This window comes from Haliotis rubra, unplaced genomic scaffold (assembly GCF_003918875.1).
Source record: "Haliotis rubra isolate DU_JTF1 unplaced genomic scaffold, ASM391887v1 Scf418, whole genome shotgun sequence".
NCBI lineage: Eukaryota > Metazoa > Mollusca > Gastropoda > Lepetellida > Haliotidae > Haliotis > Haliotis rubra.
In genome coordinates, this window is record NW_025767100.1 from 98,494 (window position 1) to 125,404 (window position 26,911).

Sequence of the window (26,911 nt, forward strand, 5' to 3'; positions counted from 1 at the left end):
GCTAAAGTGAGTGAGTGAGTTAATATTTAACGTCACATCGGCAATATTTCAGCCATATTGTGACGACAAAAAGTTATTTACTAAGAATAAACATATGTGTACTAATTTATAAACCTGCCAGCGAAGGACAGTATAACGACTAGAATATCACAAGTGGATTAAAACTAGTTTGAGTTCAGTGTATAATGTTAAAGCATTTCAAAACATCACAATATAAAATCGGGCTATAGATCGCCAACAACTGAAGGTAGATCACCATACTAGGGATCATGGGGACTTACACTACTTTTGCTACCTGCATGAGCCCTAGCTGGATTTACACCATCCCCTCAGCAGCTGGCGATGGAAGGGAATTTAGCCATAATTTAAAATAACAAATATTCTACGCTTAAAAAGCATGGTTACACTAAATTGACTTTGAAAGTTTTGGGACTTACGTATCCTCTCAGGAGGACATGAAGCTAAAGAAAATACATAGAACTCTGAAGTTCGATCCTTGGATGGAACCTAACATGGACTGAACATGGATTTAAGAAAATGTGCCATCAGTGATTTTGAAAAGATTCTACTTAAGCTTATGAGTGAGTGAGTGATTTAAGATTTAACGTCACATTGGCAATATTTCAGCCATATCGTGACGAGAACATTTGATATTGAAAAAGAATATATATAGATATTATAAAAACCTGCCAACAAAGGACAGTAAAGCAACTAGAGTATCACAGATATATATGTAAAACTAGTAATTGAATCTAAAACGTATTAACTTTAGGGGACAACACAATATAAAAATGGGCTATAGATCGCCAACAACTGAAGGTAGAACACCATACTAGGAGCCATGGGGACTTACATTACTTTTGCTACCTGCATGGACCCTAGCTGGATTTACACCATCCCTTCAGCTGTTGGCGTTTATACCGAGAATTAGCCATACATTAAAATGACAAAAATACTACGATTAAAACACCTGGTATACTTAAATTTACTTGAAATGTTTTGGGACTTACGTACCGTCTCAGGAGGACATTAATTTTACAATACTTCAACCCCCTTTGAGGGTACAGCCACTAACAATCTAAGTTATTAATCAAATCTACCAATAATTAAAATACAGATATGTACACAGCATATTATTCAAAATTCATCCATTAAGTCAATTTCTTTTAAAAAAACAATAATTAAATGAGAATTAACAGTAATAAAAAGATCCTTAACAGTTTTAACATTGAAACAGGTATCCCTTATGACTTAAGCTCATGAACAACTCCGTATTTGACAAAATGATGGAGAAGTTAAGAAAGTGCGTGAAGTTAGCTAGATCTCATGAGGAAGAAAGCGAGCCTGGCCTTCAACAGAAGTAAAATATTCGACGATAACTTAGTAGCGCTGCACATGACCAAGAGTTGCCTCAAATTCAACAGACCAGTGCACGTCGATATAAGTAGGTTGAACAAAACATCGTTGTCACCGATGGATACAAAAAGATGGATTGCTGAGGATGGTGTGGCGACTTACGCGTATGGGCACAGTTGTATTAAAGGGAAATATAATAAAACACATAATGGATAAAAATTACTACAGCCCACGGGGATATTGGAAAGTGGTCCAAATACATAGAAGCTATACAGGTACTTAGACTCTCTCACGAAATGGGTTTATTAGAAATTATTGACTTCTATAATGAGCTTGCTACTGGCCAATGCGACATCGTCTTTTGTTGGTTACCCAGCCACGTTGGCATTTCTGGGAACACAATGGCCAATCTTGCTGCTAAGGGCAGCACTCAACAAATCTGTGACACCACTTCTGATCCCATACTCTGATTACAAAGCTGTTATTAGATCTTATATCCGTGGTCTGATGCAAAAGAAGTGGGGCCCTGAAGTAGGTATCAATAAATTACATGAAATAAAACCAACTATCGGTTACACCTACTTGGGTTGTCAGTCCAGATTTGAAGAGGTCATCATACGACGATGTCGTATTGGTCACACAAGATATACTCATGCATACATATTGAAAGGTGAGGATCCTCCGTTTTGTATCCCTTGTGATGAGAGAAACATGGTCAAGCATGTCGTGCTTGACTGTATTGAATTCTCCATCATAAGGGATAGATATTTTAATGTCAAAACAGTAAAGGACCTTTTTAGTAATGTTAATTATCATTTAATCATTGATTTTTTAAAAGAGATAGATCTGTTAAATGAATTTTTTTATATGTTTTGTAAATAGATAAGGTTTTATAATTGGTAGTTTAGATTATCAACTTGGATTGTTGTACCCTCAAAGGGGGTTGAAGTATTGTAAAATTATTTTTCTCCTAAGTAACAACACGTTTAGAGTAAATTTGGGCTTGCCACGTATTTAATCGTAGAATATGTGTGCTTTTAATTTATGGCTAGATTTCTCTTCTGTCGCCAATGGCTGAAGGGATGGTGTAAATCTAACTAGGGTCCATGCAGGTAGCAAAAGTAACGTAAGTCCCCATGGGCCCTGGTATGGTGATCTACCGTCAGTTGTTGGCGATCAATAGCCCATTTTTATATTGTATTGTTCAAATATATTTTCCTACTTTTTTACTTTAAGTAATTTTACTGTCCTTCGTTGACAGGGTTTTATATATTATATGTATTTATTATGAATTTCGAACTAGTCACGATATGGCTGAAATATTGCCGATGTGACTTTAAATCATAACTCACTCACGAAATGGGCGACAGATTTTAAGACTCCGATATGAAATAGGGGGGACATCGAATGATGGTCGACGCCGTTTTTCGGATTTTCCAACCATCGGTGGGGACATTATTTACCAAACTGCGGTGGTAACCATATGGCCTCTTCCAAGTTCTGCCAAGTGTGGAAACGCGAATCCGAGATACTAAAGATCAAACACAAAGAAAATATCTCCTTTCACGAAGCAAAGAAGAGGGTTGCAAGTTTAACTGCAGCCCCTTCAACCATCACCTACTCTTCTGCTGTCTCCCGTCCTACCATCACTACTGCAACCATCTCATGTCAGACCGACCTGACAAGGGTCACGTCTTCTCAGCCAACTGAACTCAACACAACTCAGCCTATCTCAGCCACTCCATCTCCAACGCCAAAACTTCTGAATCACAAACACCAGAACAAATGCCAAAACCAGAAACAGAAACTGCGCGCAGAAAAAGGGAAAGAAAGAGGCTAGAGAGACTAAAACAACTTGAACAACTGCCAAACACAAAACCAAAGGCCACCTCTCCTTCAGAGGTCCCCATCGAGGTCCATAACTCCTTTGGCCCTCTGGATATGGAGGTAACTCCAACTCCACCTGACACCAATAGGAGTTCATCTAACGCTTTCTCACGTTCACGTGACATGTCACCAGTGGAAGCACCATGAATCCACAAAACATGATCCAATGGAATTGCAGCGGACTTAAGAATAATTATAATGAATTACAGTTATTGATTCAAGACTTCAAACCATCCGCGTTTTGTCTTCAAGAAACCTACCTAAAAATAAATTTGACATCCGTCGGTACAGTTCCTACAACTCCTTTTCTCCTCCCGGTGTAAAAGCTACAGGAGGCACTTCTATCCTGGTGAGGCAGGGCATCCTTCATAGCCCTGTTCCACTTAAAACCAACCTACAAACTGTTGCTGTCCGCATGACTCTGAACATAGGGTTTACACTATGTTCCCTCTATCTCCCTCCCACCTCAACTGTACGCCTATCAGATCTTCAGAACTTATATGATCAACTCCCGAAGCCCTGCATAATCATGGGCGACTTCAACGGCCATAACCCCCTATGGGGGGAGTACTGATACAAATAGTAAGGGAAAGGTACTTGAAGAGTTTCTCTCAAATAATGATATATGCATCTTCAACGATGGATCAAACACCTACCTCCATCCTGCCACTGGATCATACTCTGCTCTCAATCTATCACTTACAGATTCTAATCTTTTAAATGAGTTCGAATGGTCGGTCCATGACCACCTTTGTGGAAGCGACCACTTCCCAACAATTCTTACTCCTATCAACCCCACGGATGAACTAAGGCCAATTGGCCTTTATTCCCAACCCTATGTTCAGAAAAACTTAAGCCGGACAACTTCAGGAATGTTCCTGACCCCATGGAACTATTTTCAGACGTCCTAAATGCCATCGGAGACAAAAGTATTCCTAAGTCCTCTGCAAACCCGCACATACGCAAACCATGGTTTGATACAAACTGCAAACAAGCTAGGAAAAATAGGAAGAAGGCGGAAAAATATTTCCGACAACATCCTACAGTGCATAACCTGAATGCTGTTAAAATGACAAATGCCAGGGCAAAACGTACCTTCAAACAAACTAAACGCCGGTCATGGAGGAAATATGTGTCAAAAATCAACTCCCGCACACCCATGTCCAAGGTGTGGAACATGATTCAAAAGATCAAGGGCAAAGGGTCAAAATCAGGAGTTCACCACCTGAAAGATGGTGACTCCCTTCTAACAAATAAATCTGAAATTGCAAACAAACTTGGCGAAACTTTGGCAAACCACTCCTCCTCATCAAATTATAACCCTCAGTTCCAGAAATATCAAACCCAAGAAGAAAAGAAACCAGTCAATTTTAACTCTGATAATGGGGAGGATTACAATGAAACGTTTTCCCTCCATGAATTACGTACTGCCCTAGGACAGGCTCACGACACTGCGGCAGGAGCTGATGAAATCCATTATCAGCTTCTGAAACACCTCCCTGACACAGGCTTGGAAACACTCCTAAATATATTTGATGACATCTGGACATCCGGACACTTTCCCCCTTCGTGGCACAATGCCATTATCATCCCTATACCAAAACCCGGTCGCGATCAAACTGATCCCTCAAACTACCGTCCTATATCACTAACTAGCTGCGTTTGCAAAACCATGGAGCGCATGGTCAACAATCGATTAATCTGGTACTTGGAGACCAATAACCTCCTCAGTGACCTCCAATGTGGTTTCCGAAAAAACCGAAGTACCATTGACCATCTGGTGCGTCTGGAATCATTCATCAAAAACTCCATTGTCAACAAACAACATGCAGAATCTATCTTTTTCGACTTAGAAAAAGCATATGATACAACGTGGAAACATGGTATCCTAAAAGATTTACACGAGTTTGGATTGAGGGGTAGACTACCTCAATTCATATCTCGGTTTTTAAATAACAGACAATTTCAAGTTCGGGTGGGTTCCACACTGTCTGACTATTTCCACCAAGATCAGGGCGTCCCCCAAGGCAGCATCCTTTCTGTCACACTTTTTAGCATAAAAATTTACAGCGTCACTAACGTTCTGAACAGTTGCGTTGATGGGTCCCTTTTCGTGGATGACTTCAATATTTCATGTTGTGGTAAGAACATGCAAGCAATAGAAAGGCAGCTACAACTCTGCCTTAACAAAATCCAAAAATGGGCCAATGTAAATGGTTTTAAGTTTTCAAAATCCAAAACAAATTCTATTCACTTTTGTCGTAAATACAAACCACACAAGGATTCAGACCTAACTTTAGATGGTACTCCCATCAAGGTAGTAGAAGAGGCCAAATTGCTTGGACTCATATTCGACCGCCACCTGACATTCTTACCACACATAAAAAAACAAAGTGCTTGAAGGCTCTACACTTGCTGAAAGTAGTTTCAAATACAGAATGGGGAAGGGATCAGACCACCCTTCTTCACTTGTACAGATCATTAGTTCGCAGTAAACTAGATTATGGCTCCATTGTCTACGGTGGAGCCTGCAAAAGCAATTTAGAAAAATTAGACTCTATCCACCACCAAGGGCTGAGGCTCTGCCTGGGAGCTTTTAGGACCTCTCCGGTAGACAGTCTATATGCGGAGGCCAATGAACCTTCCCTTGAACAACGCCGCATTAAACTCTCACTGCAGTATATCACTAGCTACGTTCAAATGAGTCCAATCCAGCATACAATTGTGTTTTCAACCCGCTCTATGAAAACCTATTTCCTAAACTGCCAAGCCTGGTTCCACCACTTGGAATCAGGATCAAACCACACATATCTGCAGCTAAAATTGATCTCAACATCATTGCACCATACCGACTTCTGTCCTCACCACCATGGCAAATGGTGAAACCACAGGTCGTTCTTACCCTCACCAAACTCAAAAAGTCTGAAACAAATCCCTTGGTGTTCCAACAGGAATACAACCAGCTACGTTCGAAGTATAACACTCACAGATCCATTTTCACAGACGGATCCAAGGACGATGGCCAAGTTGCCAGCGCTACAGTCATTGGAGCCAAGACTGTCTCCTCTAGGATCCCCGACAACAGTTCCATTTTCACCGCTGAAGCCAAAGCTATCTACTCAGCTTTGACCTACATTCAACAGCAAAATCATTCCAAAAACTTCATCGTATTTACAGATTCACTATCCTGCCTTCAAGCACTTCTAAACGTGACCCAAAGTCACCCAATCATCCTGGATATATTAGAACTGTACAACGACCTTTCTACTGGCCAATGTGACAGCATCCTCTGTTGGTTGCCGGGTCACGTCGGCATAGCAGGTAACACTAAGGCCGATGCTGCAGCTAAAGCAGCTCTTGAAAAGCCCCTTTCTCCACTGCTAATCCCGTACAGTGATTTCAAACCCACTATCAAAAGCTATACTCGGGACCTGATGCAAAAAAGGTGGGACACTCAAGTAGGAAGAAACAAACTCCATGAATTGAAGCCAACAATCGGTTATACCTACTTGGGTTGCCAGTCAAGACGTGATGAGGTAATTTTACGACGATGTCGTATTGGCCACAGTCGGTTTACACATGACTATCTGCTAAAAACGGATGGGGATGGACCCCCCATATGTCTCTCCTGCGATGAGGCTTTCACCGTCAAACATATTCTGCTTGACTGTGTGGACTTTACATCTACAAGGGACTCGCATTATCACGCAACCAATCTGAAAGATCTGTTCTCCAGCGTGAGCGCTCATCTGATACTGAACTACCTGAGGGAAGTTGATCTATGTCATATAATGTAACTGTGTAATGTCACTAACGAATTTACCTGCTTTTCAATTTAGTGCTATGACATTCTCTGTTCTAAAAAGACAATGTAATGAATGTATGTCTTTGAAACGAAACCACTTTGAACTTACAATGTATATTAATGCAGACTTGTTCTCGTCACTATATGGCTGGAATAATGCCGATATGACGTAAAGCCCAACTCAACTCAACTCACATTATTTATGTCAAGTAATGCCATAAGAGGAAGTGATGCAGAATCTCCATTTTGTATACTAGTGCAGCTCTGTGGAATGACTTCCACTGTATGTCAGGAATAAACCATACTTCGGGTGTTTTTAAAGGAAGTTGGACTCGAGTGCTTTTGGACAGTGTGGTTCTCATGTTTCATTTCTTGCATCATTCGAGAGTTGGATCCTGCACTGATAAATATATTACTCACCAAAACGTGTATTCTCAGTAGTTTGCAAGGAGGAGGGTGTATATATATATATATATATATATATATATATTTCAGGAGGTGGGTATGAAACTCAGTATCAGAATATCAATTATATAATGATAATCATAAGCATTACTCTGATATCGTCGCGAGGGCCTTATATCACAAAAACTATATCAAGAACATTATCCAACCCTTGCTACAATGCAGTGATCACACAAATGTACTCACGTGGCAACTATTGGTACTTTTGCGTAGTTCATCTCCAGTACGTAAGGAAAACGTGTTTTCATCAGCCATCCAGTGAGGGTTATTCCAGCAGATGCAACACCGATAGATACACCCAAAGAAGCTTCGACTTTTCCGGCAACAAATGGACCTATGCTTGTCTAATGTATAACAGAACAACAAAACATGTATCATTGTTATGTTCAATGTTTGTAGTAACATAATGTTGGTTCAGAGAACCACTATGTTATTTGTTGCACTTAATCCAACGAGGCAGCGAGACGGTTCATGGGAGCTCATGTCTGTGAGTACAAGGTATGAAGCCCATTTCCAGTCATTGTGTAATGTGTCTACCCATTTTGCTTATTGTTCAACTTGTCTTAATGTCATGCACTGAAAGTCTCCTGAGAATGAGTATGGCCATCTACCTTCATTTGCTGGGGATCTATAGCCCATTTTTATTTTGTATAGTTCTCTATAATAATATTTGTTTATGTTTACCTGCTAGTTTTACATTCTCTGTGATACTCTAGTATTTTTACTATTCTTCGTGAACAGGTTTTTTAATTCATAAATTTATTGATGATAATTGATTGTTATCGTCACGATATGGCTGAAATATTGCCGATGTGACGATAAATATTAACACACTCGCTCTCCTAAGAATGGTAGTTTCCCCTTTTCACTACACAAAGTATCTTTACATGCGATTTGGTATTTTACTTACTGACACTGATGATTTCACAGTCTGTACATCCACAGAAAACTCTACTCCAAGTTCTGCTCCAGCATCGAAAGCTGCAAGGAAAACGGTTATGACCATTTCAAAAATATATCATCAAAACAGACACTTAAAGGAAGTGCATAATAACTCAGATAATAGAAGAATGTTATAATCAATTATTACTTCGCTTCCAGAATTCCTAAAAACTACATGCCCTATTCAGTCATTGTCATGTGAAAGCACCTTCGGTTGAATGACTTTGACCTCAGCCATGACCTATGAAAACATTGAAGCATAAGTGTTGCTACAATATTTCTATAATATTCTGTGAATACAGCCAGAATATACAATCTGGAAATACATGCATGTTAGTTTGTGAAAGATCTAGATATGAACATGACAAAAGTGTTGTTATGTATGAACACTATATTGAACATTCGGGTTTATTTTGGATACATAAATGTTCCAGTACATGTTTAACGATAAGGTGACGTTGGTTGTCATTTCAGGTACAAGAGAAGATGGCAAATATCCTAGCCCTTACAAAATTTGAAAGAAAACAATCATTTGAGAGTTACTTAAAGTCCAACTTTATGAGAGAATTTCTGTCTAATCTTTATGTCCGCATGCAAGAATAGTTATTGACCTATAAAAACAATAACGTGAACTTAGGGTTAATATCTTTGTACTTCTGTGTCAAGAATACACAGGAAAAAATACAAATTTTGAAAATCCCGATTAGCACAATGCAGCAGTTGACAACCTTGGTTTTGTTTACGGACGTTTCATGAAATAGTACAAAGTTTCAAAAGTATGAATCAAAATCAAACTTGGAAATTGAAACGGACAAAACATAAGATCCTAACAATCCAAGGAGCATGGGCACCATTTACCAACCCGGTCTTCGTGTGCGCACAGTTTCATGAAAGAATACCAATTAGTTTTACAGATAATGGTCTGAGAAACACATTACTATGGACAGAGTCATACGTATTGCCATGGAAACAGGAAACAAATTCATTTCTTTGAAATTCCTAAATAGCAAAAGGCGCCATTGGTTACTGCGTGTAGCAGGTTGGGATGGAAAGTCTTTGAAGTTTTCGAGCGGTGCCCGGAAACAAAATCCAACCCCCTCAATCTTGAAAGCAATCCAAATTGTTTCCAGGAAAATTAAACTGTCAAAAGTCTGCAAATAGCAGTAGTCACCACTTCGGGATCTGCTTTATATATTGGCCAGGTATTGTTGAAACATATTGAACGGTTTTTGAGTTGTGCTCCGGAAACAAAATGATTATGGACTGACCTCCAGACAGAGGAGCCGCTGTCTACACACACCCGCATTACACGCCTCGGGATAAGAATGGACATTTGGCACAGGTTGTCGGTGTTTCAGTTAAGCACTTTAGGAAAGTATGACAATCCGATCTTTACCTTATTTGGTGTTCAATTCAGGGTTGGTTTGATCCAGAACCCATGAGATGGTTTATATTGAGTATATTTTCTGTGATAAATACTCACGTCATTAAAATGATCAAAATACCCATGGAATGTTTCTGTTTGGACGTGATTGTTATAATAAACACTTAACATGCCTTTGTATGTGTTTATGATGGGATGCACTTAATTTCTTTGTTTGTTGAGGTTTCATTTTTTTGTTTTTGCTGTTTGTCCGTTTTTTGGCGAGCTTCTGGTTTCTTAGATATTTGCGTTCAGGTAATGGACATGGTTTATCTTATATTTCCATCTATTTCATATGGAGTGACCGTGACCTTTAATGTGACCCAGTCATATGTCCGAAATATTTATAAAGCCTATCATCAGAGAGGTGGTGGCCTTATATGCCTTGAACTTCTTTCATAAAAGTTTGGTTGAGAAAACCGATTCTTTGATGCGGCGGCAGAACTAACATATGAGCAAACAGTGTTGCTATACCACTATTAAGCCTAGTTGTTATTATGTTGAATAAGAAACAGCCTACACAGCAAAAAAAACTTAGTTTCCATTCTTGCGGAAACCTAGTGGGTATTGGGTAAAGTAGGTTTCCGCTAGGTTTTAGTATACGGAAACAGACAATGAGAGTTTCCGCATAGTTTACAAAACGGAAACTAACAAATCTAGGTTTCCGTCAAGTTTCTACAACTGAAACTATCATTATGCGTTTCCATTTAGTTTCAATTCATAGCAAAATGACTTAGTTTCCGCTGTTGCGGATACTTGATAATGTAGGTTTCCCCTAGGTTTCTGTACCCGGAAACTGACAAGTCTGTTGGTTTCAGTTTAGATGAAACTTAGCTTTGTGCTGTTCGATTGGGGGACTATATTTCCTTACTGTTACATTTGCAGGATAGTTTATATATAAAGAATTCAGCTAGGGTCCATGCAGGAAGCAAAAGTACTGTAGGTTCACGTAGTCCCTAGTATACTGAACAGCAAAAGAAACGCAAGTTTCGAAAAAATGAAATCTCATGAAGGTAAGCGTTCATGTTTATGGAACGTTCATGGTAAAGTGCCGTAATGATCCCAGATGAAATGATGTCATGCAATTTGACGTCCATACGAAACATTCGCACAAACACACCAACAGTGCAGCAAAACCATAATTTTAGCACGTGCATCGACGGTTATGGATGAAAAGCATGCATTTCACTCTGAGGTATCCTTTATAACGGTTTGTGTCTAAAACCAGTTCAGTATTGACGCTAGGAGGTTTACACGCCACACAAACGATGCCTAGACTAACGACTGAGCAGAGGGGAATGGCCACTGGAAAGTTACACGGAGGTAGCACTGCAACCGCTGTAGCTAGACAATTGGGCTGTCATCTTACCACCATTACACGACTTGCTCAACGTCATCAGCAAAGCGGGTTGCTGCTGATCGTCCCGGTACCGGACGGCAACGAGTGACAACTCATGCGCAAGATCGGTTCATCCGGGTCACTCATCTAAGGAACCGAACTCAAGCAGCAACAGTAACAGCAGCCTTTGTTCTTGGGTCAATGGGAGCAGTGCCAAGCGATACGATTAGGCGTCGTCTTCGGGCTGCTGGAATCCACTGCCGAAGGCCATATGTGGGGCCAATTGTGGCACGTCAACAACGCCAGCGACGTTTGCAGCTCTCACACAGCAAGGGTGTCGATGGATTATCTGGCTCAGAACAACATTAACGTTTCTTTCCCCGGATATGGCTCCCATTGGACATTCTGGGACGAAATTGGACGGAGGATTGCTGCAGGTAGACAGCCAATCACACTTGCACAGTTGGAATAGAGATTGGTGTTTGAGCGGAACCAGTTGCCTCAGGCATTCTTTCAGACTCTAGTGAACTCAATGGGGCCACGTTGCACGGCCTGTGTGCAAGCTCAAGGTGGCTATACGCGCTACTAAAGAGACTGTCGCTTTTCGCGTTCAGGGGTATCTCCATTTGACGGACTGTGATCAATTTGAACTTATTGCAATTCAATGTCAACAGCAACCTTTAGCTGTTACATTGACAGTGTTTTCTATAGAATAAATGATTAGACATAATTTGGGTTGTCTTCTATTCAAAAACTTGACAAAAATCCAGACTTGCGTTTCTTTTGCTGTTCAGTATATGTTGATCAACCTTCAGGCGTTGCCAATCTATAGCCCATTTTTATACTGTACTGTTAAAGTGTCTATGGTTATATGCTAGTTTTTAGTGTACATTGGTGATAGACTAGTTATTTTACAGTCCTTCGCAGACAGCTAAGTGTATAAGTTTGTTTTTATTTCATGTACACATTTACAAATTTAAATTTCCGACCTTCATAGTCACGATTCGGTTGCCGATGAGACTTTTAGCTAATTCACACACAATACCATTTTGGAAAGTGGTCAAATGTAACATATGTTATATTTGGGATCACACTTTCTCAGTTAAATACAGATTCTAGGACTTGAGTCTTGGATTAGGTGCCTGACACTGAGGGTGTGGGTTCGATTCTCCGATGCAACTCAACACAAAAAAAAGGACTATAATCTGTATTTTACTGAGAATGTGTAATCCCAAATATAACATTATGTCACTCACTCACCATTCTGCAAAACTTGTGAATGTTCCATTTATTACATTTTACATGAAAAAAACAACAAACACAGTAACACTGTCACTGTTATGATTCATCTGTTTCATTATTTTAAATAGCTCACATTTCAATAGACCTCAACCAAAAATTCAAAGCTGTATGTGTATGTGTGTGTGTGTGTGTGTGTGTGTGTGTGTGTGTGTGTGTGTGTGTGTGTGTGTGAGAGAGAGAGAAGCCACATCAAGAGGGAATCTTCAGCATTTGAGAACACAACTTTTGTATAAATATGCAAATAATCAATATGTCAAACCCTTACAACCTTTTATGCTTACAATAAAATGGGGTCAACTAGTGCTGGCATAACATACTTGCTGTGGTATTTATAAACAGATTTCAAATGCAAATGTTTATTGTATGAAAGGTCATAGGCCCAAATACATGTGCATTTGAAGCTGCCTCAATGTATCTCAACATATACACACTAACAATCACACAAAGTAAAGACTTGGCAACTTGCTGACAATCATGAAGCTTCTGTTGCACTCATACTGAGCAGGCAGCCATCTTCTGATCTCGTCCATATGAAGCAGAGCCAAAGTTGAGACATTTGTTTTGTCCCACAGAGAAAGGGGAAATATAACCAAGTTGATCACCGCATGGCTTGAACCAGTCCACAACCGCAAACAGATTATTTCATTTTAATTACCCATACTGTTTCCACCATGGTATTTCCCCATCACATCGAAATGATGGTGTGGACTTTTCCATTCCTCTCTTTTACATGTTTTCTTTCTTTTCTCTACTTTTGTAAAAACATCTTATTTGACTTTATTGGATGCTTTTACTCTCCCCCAGTTGACTCTGACATCTATTTGCAAACTTATATGTGGAAACAAATGACATTTTGTGTGTATTTAAAACAAGTACATGATGGTTTTGCTGCGCATCTACCCGCTGCCTACAATAGAATGTTTGAATGTATAGATGCCGGTTGACATCAGTCAGTACAGACAGGCAGTGGGGACATTTGCAGTCGGGCTACACTCATATGCAGTTTGTAAACTAAATATTTTCACTTTTCTGTCCAGACATCTTTGCGTTTTCAGCAAATCTGTTAGTATTATCGCATCTCTTCTAATACTCTGTTGTGGAGACGTACATCCTAACCCCGGCCCAGTACTAAATACTTTAAAGATAGTCCACCTAAATGTTTGCAGTCTCAAAGACAAATTAGATGTTATAGAAGTTTAATTCTTTTGATATCATTTGCATAACTGAAACGTGGTTGCATAAAGACATTCCGAACGATGATATTCTTATACCGGGATTTCAACCTCCATTCCGCAAAGATCGAGGGAGTCGCGGGGGCGGTGTGGCTATATATGTTAAAGACAATTTGTATGCGGAGCATATGCACCAGCTCGACATTGCTGGACTTGAAGCCGTATGGGTTCATGTTAAATGTAAACACCGTACCTACCTCATAAGTACCTTCTACAGAGCTGACCGAAGCATTGCGTACTGGGAACTAATTGATCAGTCAATTGGAAACGCTGTTGATCTTAACTTATTTACCGTTATTACTGGCGACTTTAATGTAGATATTTTAAATGAAAGCAATCGTAAAATTCAATTATTGGAATCCTTACACGGACTAACCCAAATTATTGACAAACCAACTCGAATCACCCCGCAATCCAGTACTTTAATTGATCTCATATTTATATCCTCTATGCAAAATGTACAGGATCGCGGGGTGTTAGACCCTATTTGCAGTGACCATTGTCCGATATATGTTGATATCAAATCTGTTAGACCCAAGTGTGATACATTTAAACGTAAAATATATGATTATCAACATATGGACGTTAATGGTATGATTTCTGATATCAATAATCTTGACACTAATGACTTATTCTTAAACAACCACGTGGATGACATAGCAAACAAATTAACGACTATAATAAGGAATACTTGTGACACGAATATCCCAAATAAAATTGTTACTATTCGACCATCTGATCCACTTTGGATGAATAACGAAATTAGATCGCTAATACGTAAGCGCAATAGACATCATCAGCTCGCTAAGAGGAACAATTCTGTTACCCGTTGGGCTCGATTCAGACAAAGTAGAAATAGAGTAATCTCGGCTATCCGAAAAGCGAAAAGAGCCTATGCAAATAAACTAGATGAAACGATAAATCGATCCACTACGGACAAATGTTGGTGGAAATTAGTCAATAATTACGTGAAGAGAAATAAAAACAACTATAATTTTCCCCCGTTGATTTTGAATGATGTCGTAATCGATGACTTACAAGATATAACTGATTCTCTAAATGATTATTTCACTCGGCAATCGCGAGTAGAAAATCCGGATTCAACACCCCCCGATATCAATATAAAGACAATCAATAGTCTATCAGAAATTAAACTTATTAACAGTGAAGTATATGATATCTTAATGAGTGTTAATGCTGTGAAAGCAACCGGCCCCGACGGCATTGGAAATCGAATTCTTAAATTAATCGCTGTCAGTATTTCACCCCTTTAACGGAACTTTTAATCTATCACTTCAACAACGCGTATTCCCGGCAGTTTGAAAGAAGCAAGCGTTATACCGATTCACAAAAGGGAAGTGTAAATGATTGTACAAATTACAGACCAGTAGCCTTAACTAGTTGTGTATCTAAAATATTTGAGCGATGTATATTCAAACATGTTTTCAACTATCTCAGAGGCAATAACATCTTATCCAATTTGCAGTCAGGTTTCATCCCAGGGACTCTTGCGTGAATCAGTTGACATATTTGTATAATTTCATAGCCAAGGCAATGGACGAAGGTAAGGAAATACGTGCAGTATTTTGCGATATCAGCAAAGCTTTTGATCGAGTTTGGCACAAAGGTCTCGTGCATAAGCTAAAATCATGTGGAATCGATGGTTCACTATTACAATGGTTTAAAAGTTATTTAGAATATCGATCCCAGCGTGTAGTCATAAATGGTTATAGTTCTAATATTAAACCGGTAAAGCTGGCGTCCCGCAGGGTTCTGTTCTAGGACCACTTCTGTTTTTGGTCTACATAAATGATATTGTTGAAGGCATTAACAGTAATATACGATTATTTGCAGATGATACTTCTATCTATGTAATAATAGATGACCCTTACGTAGCGGCGTTTAGTCTGAATAATGATCTACTAAAAATAGCAAACTGGGCAAAAACCGGGAAAATCGATTTCAACCCATCCAAAACTAAAACAGTCCTATTCAGTAGGAAACCAAATTCAAATCCTCATCCAAGCTTGTTTTTCAACGACGTTCGAATTGAAGAAACTTCGAGCCATAAACATTTAGGTATCACTCTTCAAAACGATTGTACATGGGATATACATATAAACGATATCGTTAAGAGAGTCAGCCCCATGATAAATTGCTTAAGAAGCCTTAAATATCGACTAACGAGAAACACCCTAAATCGTATGTATACGTCGTTTATAATTCCGATCTTTGACTACTGTAGCAATATTTATGACAATTGTACCAAATCTCAAGCAACAATCTTGGAAAACATGCACTTAGACGCGTTACGTACGATATGTGGAGCTGTTCGCGGCACCAGTCACGATAAAATCTACGCTGAAACATCCTGTTTCTCTTCGCGAAAGAAGAAGAATAGCTAAACTAATCACATTTTTCAAAATGTATCATAACAGATTACCCCACTATCTAAACGAACTCGTCCCTCCCATCGTCTCTCAAGTCAGTAACTATCCCTTACGTAACGCATCGCATTTGCAAACTATTGCCTGCCGTACTGCTCTATATGACAATTCATTTCTACCGGACGCTGTAAGTTTATGGAATGCTTTACCGTAAAATATTAAATCTCTTACAGACATCAATGATTTTAAATCTGCTTTGAGTCATAGAGCTAAAGACATTCATTTCGATCCAAATATAGGTTCAAGAGTTTGTCAAATCCTCCACTGTCGCTTAAGGTTAGGATGTAGCGATCTCAACGCTGACAAACGCAACAGACATATATCAGAAAGAGCAGATTGTTTGTGTTGCCACCCTAATGAAGATGCACGTCATTATTTCTTTGTATGTCCCAGATTTGATGCTGTAAGAATAAATACATTTTATTATACCAACGGCTTTTCATTAGAAACAATCTTATACGGAACGTCTTTCATGGACCCACAAATTCAATCACATATCTTAAAATCAGTCCATCTATTTATAATTGAAACTAGGCGCTTTAACTGAGCAAGCCATACACTAAAATCTATAATTCCTTAAAGCTATACTACTATGGATCCCGACTGCAGATGCCATGAATGTATACAACCATCATGATTTTAAGTTTCCGACTAGATATCATACCATCTACTTTCATTTTAGATATCATCTTTTCTTGTCATGATACTGTTTCATATATATATGTATATTGGAGCGGTCTTTATATAAGTTCTTTCGAGCTTGTTGACCAATCCAGTTCATGAAAATTCTGTCTTTGCTTTTTCATGAAATAAATATGTTTAAACCAGATGGTGTATGTTCTACTTAAGATCTGTGGGTGAATATGAGTCCTGGTTGATGTCTTGCACAACATCGTTGCCATCCTCATCGTCCCGCACAGACTCTGCATCATCCTGCAAATACAATACATACAATGCTTTGTAAAACTACAAAAACAGCCAAAATAACACATGTATACATATTCAAAAACATACACAGTGGTACATATGATCACAATGAAATTATAAAATTAGAACGACTAATTTGTGAATGTAATCAAAAGATTTTTTCACAATCACAAAAGAAACATATATTATACATGTATATTGTATCTTCCACTGAACATGTCACTTATTTGATTAAAAAAGATACCAGAAAATAGTAGCCAACCTAGTATTGTGAAGCAAATTGTGGTAATAATAATTACTGTCACTGTACTCATATTCAAGGTAACATCTACTACCAAATCGCCAATTGAAATCTAAGCAGAAGTAAAATGGTACATACATATTTTAATTAGATAAAAGAATCATGTTTAAACACTGAATGTACACCTGATTATATATGTGATCTTATTCATTTCAAATTGAAACGACCAACTCAACTGAGAAAAGCATGCAAAACCTAACATTTCACATGAATGAAAAATTGTAGGTATTTCTTAGTTTTACCAACCCCTAAGGAAACATTCACAGCAATATAATAACACAAATATTATTTTTAATTATTTAATTTACTTTAAAAACTGTAAAATGTGTAATACAACTTGTTCACTTTCAGTTACATATCTTATATACAATAATTAAATATATTCATTATTGATATATGGTGGATAGCAAGGGGACAGAGCAAAGTCGTTAAGTGAAACCTGTGAAGTGAAGTATCTTTGATGACTAACCTGATGAAAAACTGGCGTCCATTCCAGGCGGATTCCTTGTTTCCTTGAAACAAACGATTGGCAGTGCGGACAGAAAACTGGGTCTTTTTCCTGGAACTGAAAAACATATCAACTTATAATTACATTGGAATCCACGCACTGTTACATTTTTTAGTGATTATATTTTTCAAAGATAAAAAAAAAATTCTATATATCTATAAAGTGTTTACTTGTTTTTGATTAAAGGCTAAATGAATAACAAATATTGTTTTAAGATTTCCTTTAATGAAAATAGGAGCATGGTATTGTGTACTATAAATGACTATCAAGGCAAGCCTCTTGTCAATCTCCAACAAGTCAGTGGATCCACAAAATAGTAGATAAAATAATTGAAACAATGATTCTTTTACAAATCTTATACGTGACTTGTGTCAATGCATTGTAAGGCTAAGAGGTTTAATAATTGAAAACACAAATAATTACACAAAGCTATGAGTGTAAAGTATATGTAATGATGGTTTTAATGGGTATAAAATGATAAAATAGATGAACTGGTATAACTAGATAAATAACGCCATATAGCTGGAATATTGCTGAGTGCGGCGTAATAATAAATTCACTCATTCAGAAACATTGAACTGACATTAGGTAAACTGGTAGTATCTACTGCAAAATTAGATAAGTAAACTTATAATACATGGGAATAGTATACGTACATCTAGGTGTAGAACTGTCAATAATGAGCATGATATAAGCATGTCTAATACACTTGCATGTTTTTAGCTCAATATGTTAATTAATTACATGATGAAGTTTTACGTCCAGCAGAAATATTTTTTTATATAGCCTACTCCTGACAGGGTTTTGAAAAAACACTTATTTGCAATTAACACAAGTTCTGATGAGAAAAATATGAGTAGGACTCGTGAAGCTCGATCAGGCCTTTTAAAGTAACGTCAATATGTTTTCACAGTTATTCACCGTTAATTATCTCTTGGCCGACATGTTGATGCTTGACACTGAGAAGGAACAATTAGTGCCCATAAAGCGATGAAAAGATTCCCAAGCCCATAACAGCCCACTGTTGTCACTTTGGGTACTCACATTCAATCTGCTCATTTCCACCTTTCACGGTCTCCTTTGATGTCGGCAATGTAAACAAATAAAAAAATGGCGACCAGATCACGTCCACGCGAGACTACCTAAATCATTATAAAAACACAACTGACATTGTATGCCTACAGTGTATGTTTATTTTCTTGTATAACGCGGAAAGCTATTGTCAAACTGTAATGTTAGATTTAGATAAAAAGCAGCAACAAAGTTTATTTCCCGTGAGTCTTTGCGAGACGTCATTTCCATAGCCGCCCCAGTTTCCCTCAAAGCACCGGAAGAGAGAATTCGCGACATGGAAAAGGCTGTGAAAAACTCGCAGTTCCACGACCGTGTCAGGTAAGACTAATTTTTTTTTGGTCAATTCGTTGGTTTCACATTGCTTTTCAACTCGCTGTGCGCATGCGCAGAGCGTGCGAAAAATATCCTCTGGCATGTTTCCGGTTTGGTCGTATGTTTATCCAAACAAAACAAAAATCAAAACAAATATATAGTTTTATGTCGAATATAACTTATCCCAATTGATTTATGAAACAGAGACCGGGATTAGTTAAATAAATATCTTCATTTATGTCAACAAGCTCTTGTATAAATACATCTCACCACAACCGTTCTTCCCAGACATCCCCTTCTCACAACTGAACAAACACATCTCTGATGAAATCGCAACCAAAATAGGACATCAATTATTCAAAAGCGGAGGCAAATGGAAGTATGTACTCAGCTATGGTAAGTTGTCACAACGTAAATAATTTTCATAACAGCTTTTATTTAGAGTGCATTTACACTATCGATAAGCATACGACCAAACCGGAAACATGACAGTGGAGTTGAAAAATAATGTGAAACAAACCATACTGCTTATATTAACACCGCTCCCATGCAACATATAATACAACATGTAAATGGAGGATTTGACGTCATCGATACTGACCATTGCATAAATATAATATTTTTAAAATGTATATATATCTACAGATTACATGAAATACAACTATTCTCTAAGTAGTCATAAGTTAGAGAGTTACAGTTGTGTGTGTCTAACAAGCCATTGTAGATATATAAGTCAATCATGAGAAGATGGTTGAGTAAAGTTACGGCAAGTGAGGAAATAGTGTAGGGCGTTTTCACTCTGACGTCCACAAGAACAACATGGGCTGTTTATTAAATGTCTGTTATACCTATCGGCGTTTAGGTCGCTACATCCGAGCCTGAGGCGGCAGTGGACGATTTGGCAAAAACGAGTGCCATAATTAAGGTCAAAGTAAATCTTATTTTCAGTTTTTGTAATTTGGTTTTTAAATTCTGTGAGATTACATGACGCTTTGGAATTTGGTAGGGCATTCCATAAATTTATTGTGGCAGGTAAAAAGGATTTAGCATAAGAGGCAGTGCGACTGTAAATTCCTTGTATTTCAGAGTTATTCCTCAAGCTCTAGTTTGAAGTTTCGGAGACGGAGATTGGGATCAGGCCACAAAGATATTTTGGCAATTGGTTGTTGTACATCTTATAGAAAAAAGTTAACTTCTGGCAATACCTTCTATCTTGCAAGGACTGAGATTTGGTTTCATTAAAAAGTTTGGTATGACTTGTGCCACGAACGGCACCACATATAGTTCTCAGTGCATCAAGATGTAAATTTTCTAATGTACGCGATTGCTCAGGCGTACAGTTATCCCAAATATGCGAACAATAGTCAAATATTGGCAAGATATAGGACTTATACATAATATCCAACGTTTTACGTGATAGTCCGTATTTAAAACACCTCAGGCAACTGATCATAGGGCGAACTTTACGAACTATATCATTTGTGTGATCATTCCACGTACAATCGCTTTGGAGTGTTATTCCTAAATGTTTATGACTTTTGACACAGACAGACAGACATATTTATTTGTATATGTGGCCCTGAGGCCAATAGTACATGTGTACAATAATAGCAGTGCATTTATGCGCAACCTGTAAATACGCGAGCTATAGGAACATCAATAAATTCATAAAAACCCATTCACAATTTACATTTTTTCTCTCAACCTAAGTATGTGGTACAACACACGGGCTACCTTAAACAACAAGTCAATGTTTTCTGTGCGAAGTAGCATACAGAATTTATGTCTCGACGGTTGGTTATTGAAAAAATAAGGCAAATATGTTTCTCTTATTTCTAAATATTTCGGGCATACAAGTAATACATGGTACTCATCTTCTTGCAATAAATTGCAGAATGGACATTGGATATCTATTGCATTTGAAGTTTTGGCAAATCGCGCCGCTTGGACTTTGAAGTTGTAAGCGTTACATCTAAATTTAGTAAGCGTACGCTTAAGTTGTGGTGATTTAATCTTTGAAAGGTAAATTTCTGTATTAATACAATATTTCTATTCTGAATAAAAGTTGACACAGGTTGATGACGTTATTTCATTATACCAGTCCTGTTGATAAATGTCTTTTTGACTACTGTTACGATTGTTCCGTCCATGAATAGGTTCGGTTTTAGAGACGGTTTCGTTTTACGTGAGAACTGAGTAGTTTCGGGTTTATTTGGATGAAATGTAACCAGCCACTTACGGGCCCATTGTGAAATTCTATCTAGATCTTTGTTGTTTATATGTTGCTCATGTGACTACAATGCGGAAAATACTTTAAGGAACTTTACATGGAAATTATGTATCTGTGACCAAGAAGATTTCCTAACAACCTGCAAAATTTGACAACGAAATAAGGGAAACTGAATTAATGAACATTACGCAGCTACACTAAAATAGCATGCAAGTCTATGCGAATTTTGCGAATGACGAAAACTTAAGTCCCATGATTGTATTGACAGTTTTGCTCGAACTATCTCCAAGGTTGGTGAAGTAAAATAAATCTATCTAAAAAAATATTACAATTTTGAAAAATATAGCAAACAGATTATATATTAATGGATTTGTTTTATTCATTTAGTCTGTTGTGAGAAAACGTTTGTCACGACTACTCCTGGAGGAAAAGATCACCCTTGCTCATTGAAGGTACGTGTTTATGGTACTACGAAACATAGACATAATTTCACATTGAATATTTTATTATTATGCTTCCCTAGATACATTTTCGCAAAATGAACCATACTAAAGTTGCATTTGCAAATGGATTTGAATAACCGGTAAACTTAATCGTGAATTCAAATGGGACCAAATAAAGCTTAACTGCACACCTGTGTGAAATTGCAATCAAACTAACCCCTTGATTTTACAATACCGTAATTACTCCAAGGTTATATGTCACATGAGATAACTAAACTTCACATTCATCAGGATGTTTATGTAAGGCCGTTCACTTACTGATTGCATAACTTGAAGTGATAAGTCTGTAGTTTCCTTGCTATTTTAAATGTTACTGCAAATGTTTGGGTATTTTTATAACTTGAATGAATGAATGGGGAAATACAAAGGTAACGTGTTATTGTTTATTTTTTCAGCAAAGCTGATGAGGAGGAGTCTGGAGACTGTATAATGACCAAGGGTGGTCAGCAGGAAATAGTGAAGGTAATTTGACCTCTGTAGTGACTTTCATTATAAACAGTAAATAATTTCCAATAAATAGTGTAGAGACAAGGTTTATGTGAAAACATGTTTCAGAGTGAATGCTTACCCCTTTGTCATGTGTAAGCATTCACAATTTGATGAAAATCTATTACTAGTGCCATTATTACTATATAGAAAATGCAATAAATGTTCAGATATATATAACATATTACTACCTCTGGTCTGGGAAGCACGTAACTCCAGAGCAAATTTTGTATAGATGGTGTGTCCTCTTTAGAAAATAAAATATTTCATCTGGTCAATGAAGTGTGATGAATTGCATAATTTGAGTTTTGAGAAAACCAGTGCAAAGTGTGATTGTTCAATTTCTTTATTTCAAACTTCCTTTTGGATTACTTATTTTGAATCATCCTTGGCATTGTCAGTTTTTTGTTGATTGATGTTTGTATAATATATTAAAAAAACTAGTAATTTGTTATTACCTGCCATTTTCAGAAACTTGCACAGCACCTAAACAGACTTGCACCTATCGATTGGCCAGATAGACGAAAGAAAAAGGTAGCGACAACACTCACCATAGACATGACAGAACCATGAGAGACGAAGATGACGTCAATTAGTTGAATTCTGTCCCCTTTGTCTGCGAGTCCAGCAAGCTTAGGGCATACACGACAACACTGGACTTGGAAAGAATCAACGCCGCCACTGCTCTATCCAAGGCATGACATGATAATGAGGCATCCAGCCAAAATAACAGAGGGATCTCCGCCCAGGGATGCCCCTAAGTGGGCTAGCTATACACTAACTGACCAACTCTTGCAATTTAATTGACTTTATTTTCAATTTCATAATGTAATTTTTATTTTATGTTATTTTTGTATTGCAAGCTGTATGTTGTGTTACTGTATGATGTAAAATCATAGTGGATGTTTGGCGATAGTTGTGACATAGAGTGTGTGGCTGAATGCCAAGGCATGCAAATAAATGTTCAATGCAGCTATGTTTTATTACTGTGTTAAATTGTGCGGTTTTTTATTTTTCAACATTAGCATGATTTTAGAGACAAATTTCATATCTTAAATGCTATTTCAAAATAATAACTGAATGAAAGTTTAACTGATGAAAAATGATTACTTTGTTATAAATGATATATGATTTCTTAAACTGGATTGAGTTATGTGAAAATGTTCTGCTCTGTTCTTTAGTGCTGTATTATTAGTTATATGTACGATCTTTATTTTCCTTAAATGCTAATTCATATTCATATTGAGAAAATAAAACAGTGAATCTTATTATATATTCTGTTGTTCTTTAAGTAAACGTCATAATAATAACAAATTGCTCATATTGTTTTAACAGGAGTTTATAATATGAATAAAGAAGAATGTTTAAATTTGGCTCTTTGAAACGCATATGAAAACCTGTGAACCTGAAACTGGTAACTGAAACTATGTGGGATCTATGTCGGATTGTTGGTAACTGAAACTCTGCGGAAACCTGATGGATTCAAAGTTAACTGAAACTCAACTGAAACTATGTGGAATCAATGTCGGATTGTTGGTAACTGAAACCTTGCGGAAACCTGATGGATTCAAAGTTAACTGAAACTCAACGGAAACTTGTTGGAGTGTGGGTAATGGACACCTTGCGGAAACCTGTCGGATTGTAGGTAACGGAAACCTTGTGGAAACCCTTAGAAAGTGGGTAATTGTAAAAGGACGGAAACTCACTGGATTCTAGGTGGAAACTTAAGTTTCAGTCCACTTTCCTGCAGGTTTCCGCAATGCGGAAACCAAGTTATTTTTGCTTTGCTACAACAGCAGATTTGCCCATTTTCGAAGCGAAATGTCATGACTGACAGTTGATTGTACCTTTGATGCAGTCAGATCGCACGACAATCTTATCTGTGTCATGTTCAATACCCAAAGCAGGCCTATCATGACATTTTTATGCTTCCATTAAGAGGAAGTTTAGCAATTAACGACATATATTAACCACTGCAATACTTTCAAAGCCTGAGGTACGCTGTTTCACCAATTCACTTCACTAACCACACCTTAATCTTCTTAAAGGGATGACGTACATATGAAAAGTAGGAAAGGTCCTAATAGATATGAGAACGTCGCCAATCCAGGTGGGAAGAAAGGAAAGTAGAAGGGTTTTCCAAGTGGATAAGCCTGATTGTCTTCATAATCATCTTGAACTTTCATCTCCTCCGTAAAAGCCCCAACTGGGTCAGCTTTTGTCTCTGTTATCTTAAATGAAAGTATGGTTATTAGAGCAAAGAATTGTTTCATGGGTTTCACAATATTTTGTAAGATGCACTTAGAGTTTTCATATAAGCTTTTCACTGCCTGCTTGCCCTGTGTAAAAAAGTTATGCTTAATACACTTAAACACTAGGACAATTGCTAAATTAAATTCACAGGACTTAAAACCATATCACTAATTGAATCGGAATCATAACATAAACAGAAATGTTTTCAAAACGTTTTCTAGTGTCTTTGTTATTAGATAAGCAATTGTGACACCAACAATACATATAGTAGTAGTAGTGTGTGGGGGTGGGGGGGTTTTGCCGCACATGCGGCTTAGAGGCTTATTTGTACTAAATAAGTTCCCCAGCCCCTCTTAAAAACAGCGTTGGTCTATCGAGAGGCATCCTTCGATGTGCTTCCATCCTGGACCTAAGTTTCCGAATATTGACTGATCGGTTGAGCAATGGTAGAGCGTAGGACTCCAGCCACGTGAGTTCGAGATGGGGTATTGGCGGAAACTTTTTGCAAGTGAAACAAGCACCGTTGTTGCTAAGTTAAACAATATGGTCATCCAGCCTAGTAACACCGGGCTTGCCAGACCAGTCGTTGCTAAGCTAAACAAAGATGTCCGTCCAGCCTAGTAACGCCGGGTCTGAGAGACCCGTCGTTGTTAAGCCAAACAAAGATGGTGGCCTAGCTTAGCAACGCCGTCTAGACCAGACGTCAGAGTATTTCTCTGGCTGTGGCATGTCACGCGGGTATTGAATACAAAGCAAGGCACACAGCCGTATTGGGGTTGCTGGCTGGTTGTAGTGAAAAGGATGTTTGAAACCAGACGCTGAACAGATATTTAGAAGCCAAAATCAATTATTTTAAAATCGGGTTACATAAGCTTGGAATGCGTATGAGTTACATTGTTAAAATCTACAAAAACAGTTTGCTTGATGTGCATTGATGTAAACAGTAGCTGTTGCCTAGCTGCTCTCTCCTGACTGCCTACGGTCGGGTTGACCTAATGTAGGTTTCTAGAAAAGTAGAAATACGATGAGGGTTTATTATTTTTTACTAGGTTATGTTTACATCAACAAAATAGTTTAAGGTGAATCTTTGATGAGATCTTTGTTCTTGGTAAGGAAGGTTTGAATGATATGTTGTCGACCCTGTTCTATGAGCTTTTTTTCATGTCTACACAGATGTCAGCGGTTTTCCGAGTCTTGGTTTGAATCTCTTCTTTCATTTGGTTGTATTTTGCGATTTCTGACATCACGAAACGAACCTCTTCTCAGAGATTTTGCTATCGGTGATCGCGGTGGAAATATGACATTCGATTGTGTTTAACCTAGCTTCGGCCAGAATCCTGATCTCGTCATGCTTCAGCGCTTTTCATTGCAGACGACGTGAAATGAATTTAAAGGGCTGCTCCCGCCAACCCCTATACTCCAGCGGTTATTTCTAACCCGAGGAGGACAGGTGTGGCCACGATGGTGGATAAAAAGCCAATGCCTGCTATGCCTAAACCCATGCTAATTGCCACGAGAAATGTGTCCACGCCGTCGATGGCATTGATGGCTCGATGGTATTTTTTTTGCAATCGAAGTTGCACGTCGCATTCCCATTCCAATTGGCATTTAATTTCGCTGATCTGTCGCAAGCAAAATCCATCCATGTTTTCGAGCGTTTGAGCCACTTCGTCCATGGCCGGATGCAATCCCATCTCGAGTATAATATAAGTTAGGAAATAAGCTTCAAATGGTCCTCCGTCAATCTTTGATTAATATATTTATAGCTAATGAGGTTGAGATTCTCACATAAATAAACCCTTGATACTATAATGGATTTAATGGTATCAGGAATACGAACAAAAAACTCCAGGAACTGTTCCAGGTTTGATTACACAATGCCATTGTTCCAGGTTGTATATAAATATGGCAACGTTGAGGTCTATGTTCGCTAACCCTGCATTATGTTTAACCCATCCAAAATGATCACCTAATTTTCGGGGGCATTTCCAAGATAGCATTCCATAATCAGTGTTGAATGTAATTTCATACTGAAATCTGGATTTATAAAATCAAATTGATATAAGGGAATACCAAATATCAGTGCGGCTTGTTTATGGGTGGGGGCTAACGTAGAGCC

At 38.0% G+C, this 26,911-nt stretch overlaps 1 protein-coding gene across 1 annotated transcript in view; it reads right to left on the bottom strand.

The window, feature by feature from the left end:
* The window catches only part of LOC124288421, a 97,848-nt gene that overhangs the window by 26,907 nt on the left and 44,030 nt on the right, over positions 1-26,911 (bottom strand). Inside the window, exons 9-11 of the mRNA XM_046724938.1 lie at positions 24,599-24,770; positions 8,424-8,494; positions 7,700-7,857 (exon numbers count right to left, since the gene is read on the bottom strand). Of these exons, the coding sequence (XP_046580894.1) occupies positions 7,700-7,857; positions 8,424-8,494; positions 24,599-24,770 (401 nt within the window). The remainder of the gene's footprint in view (positions 1-7,699; positions 7,858-8,423; positions 8,495-24,598; positions 24,771-26,911) is intronic.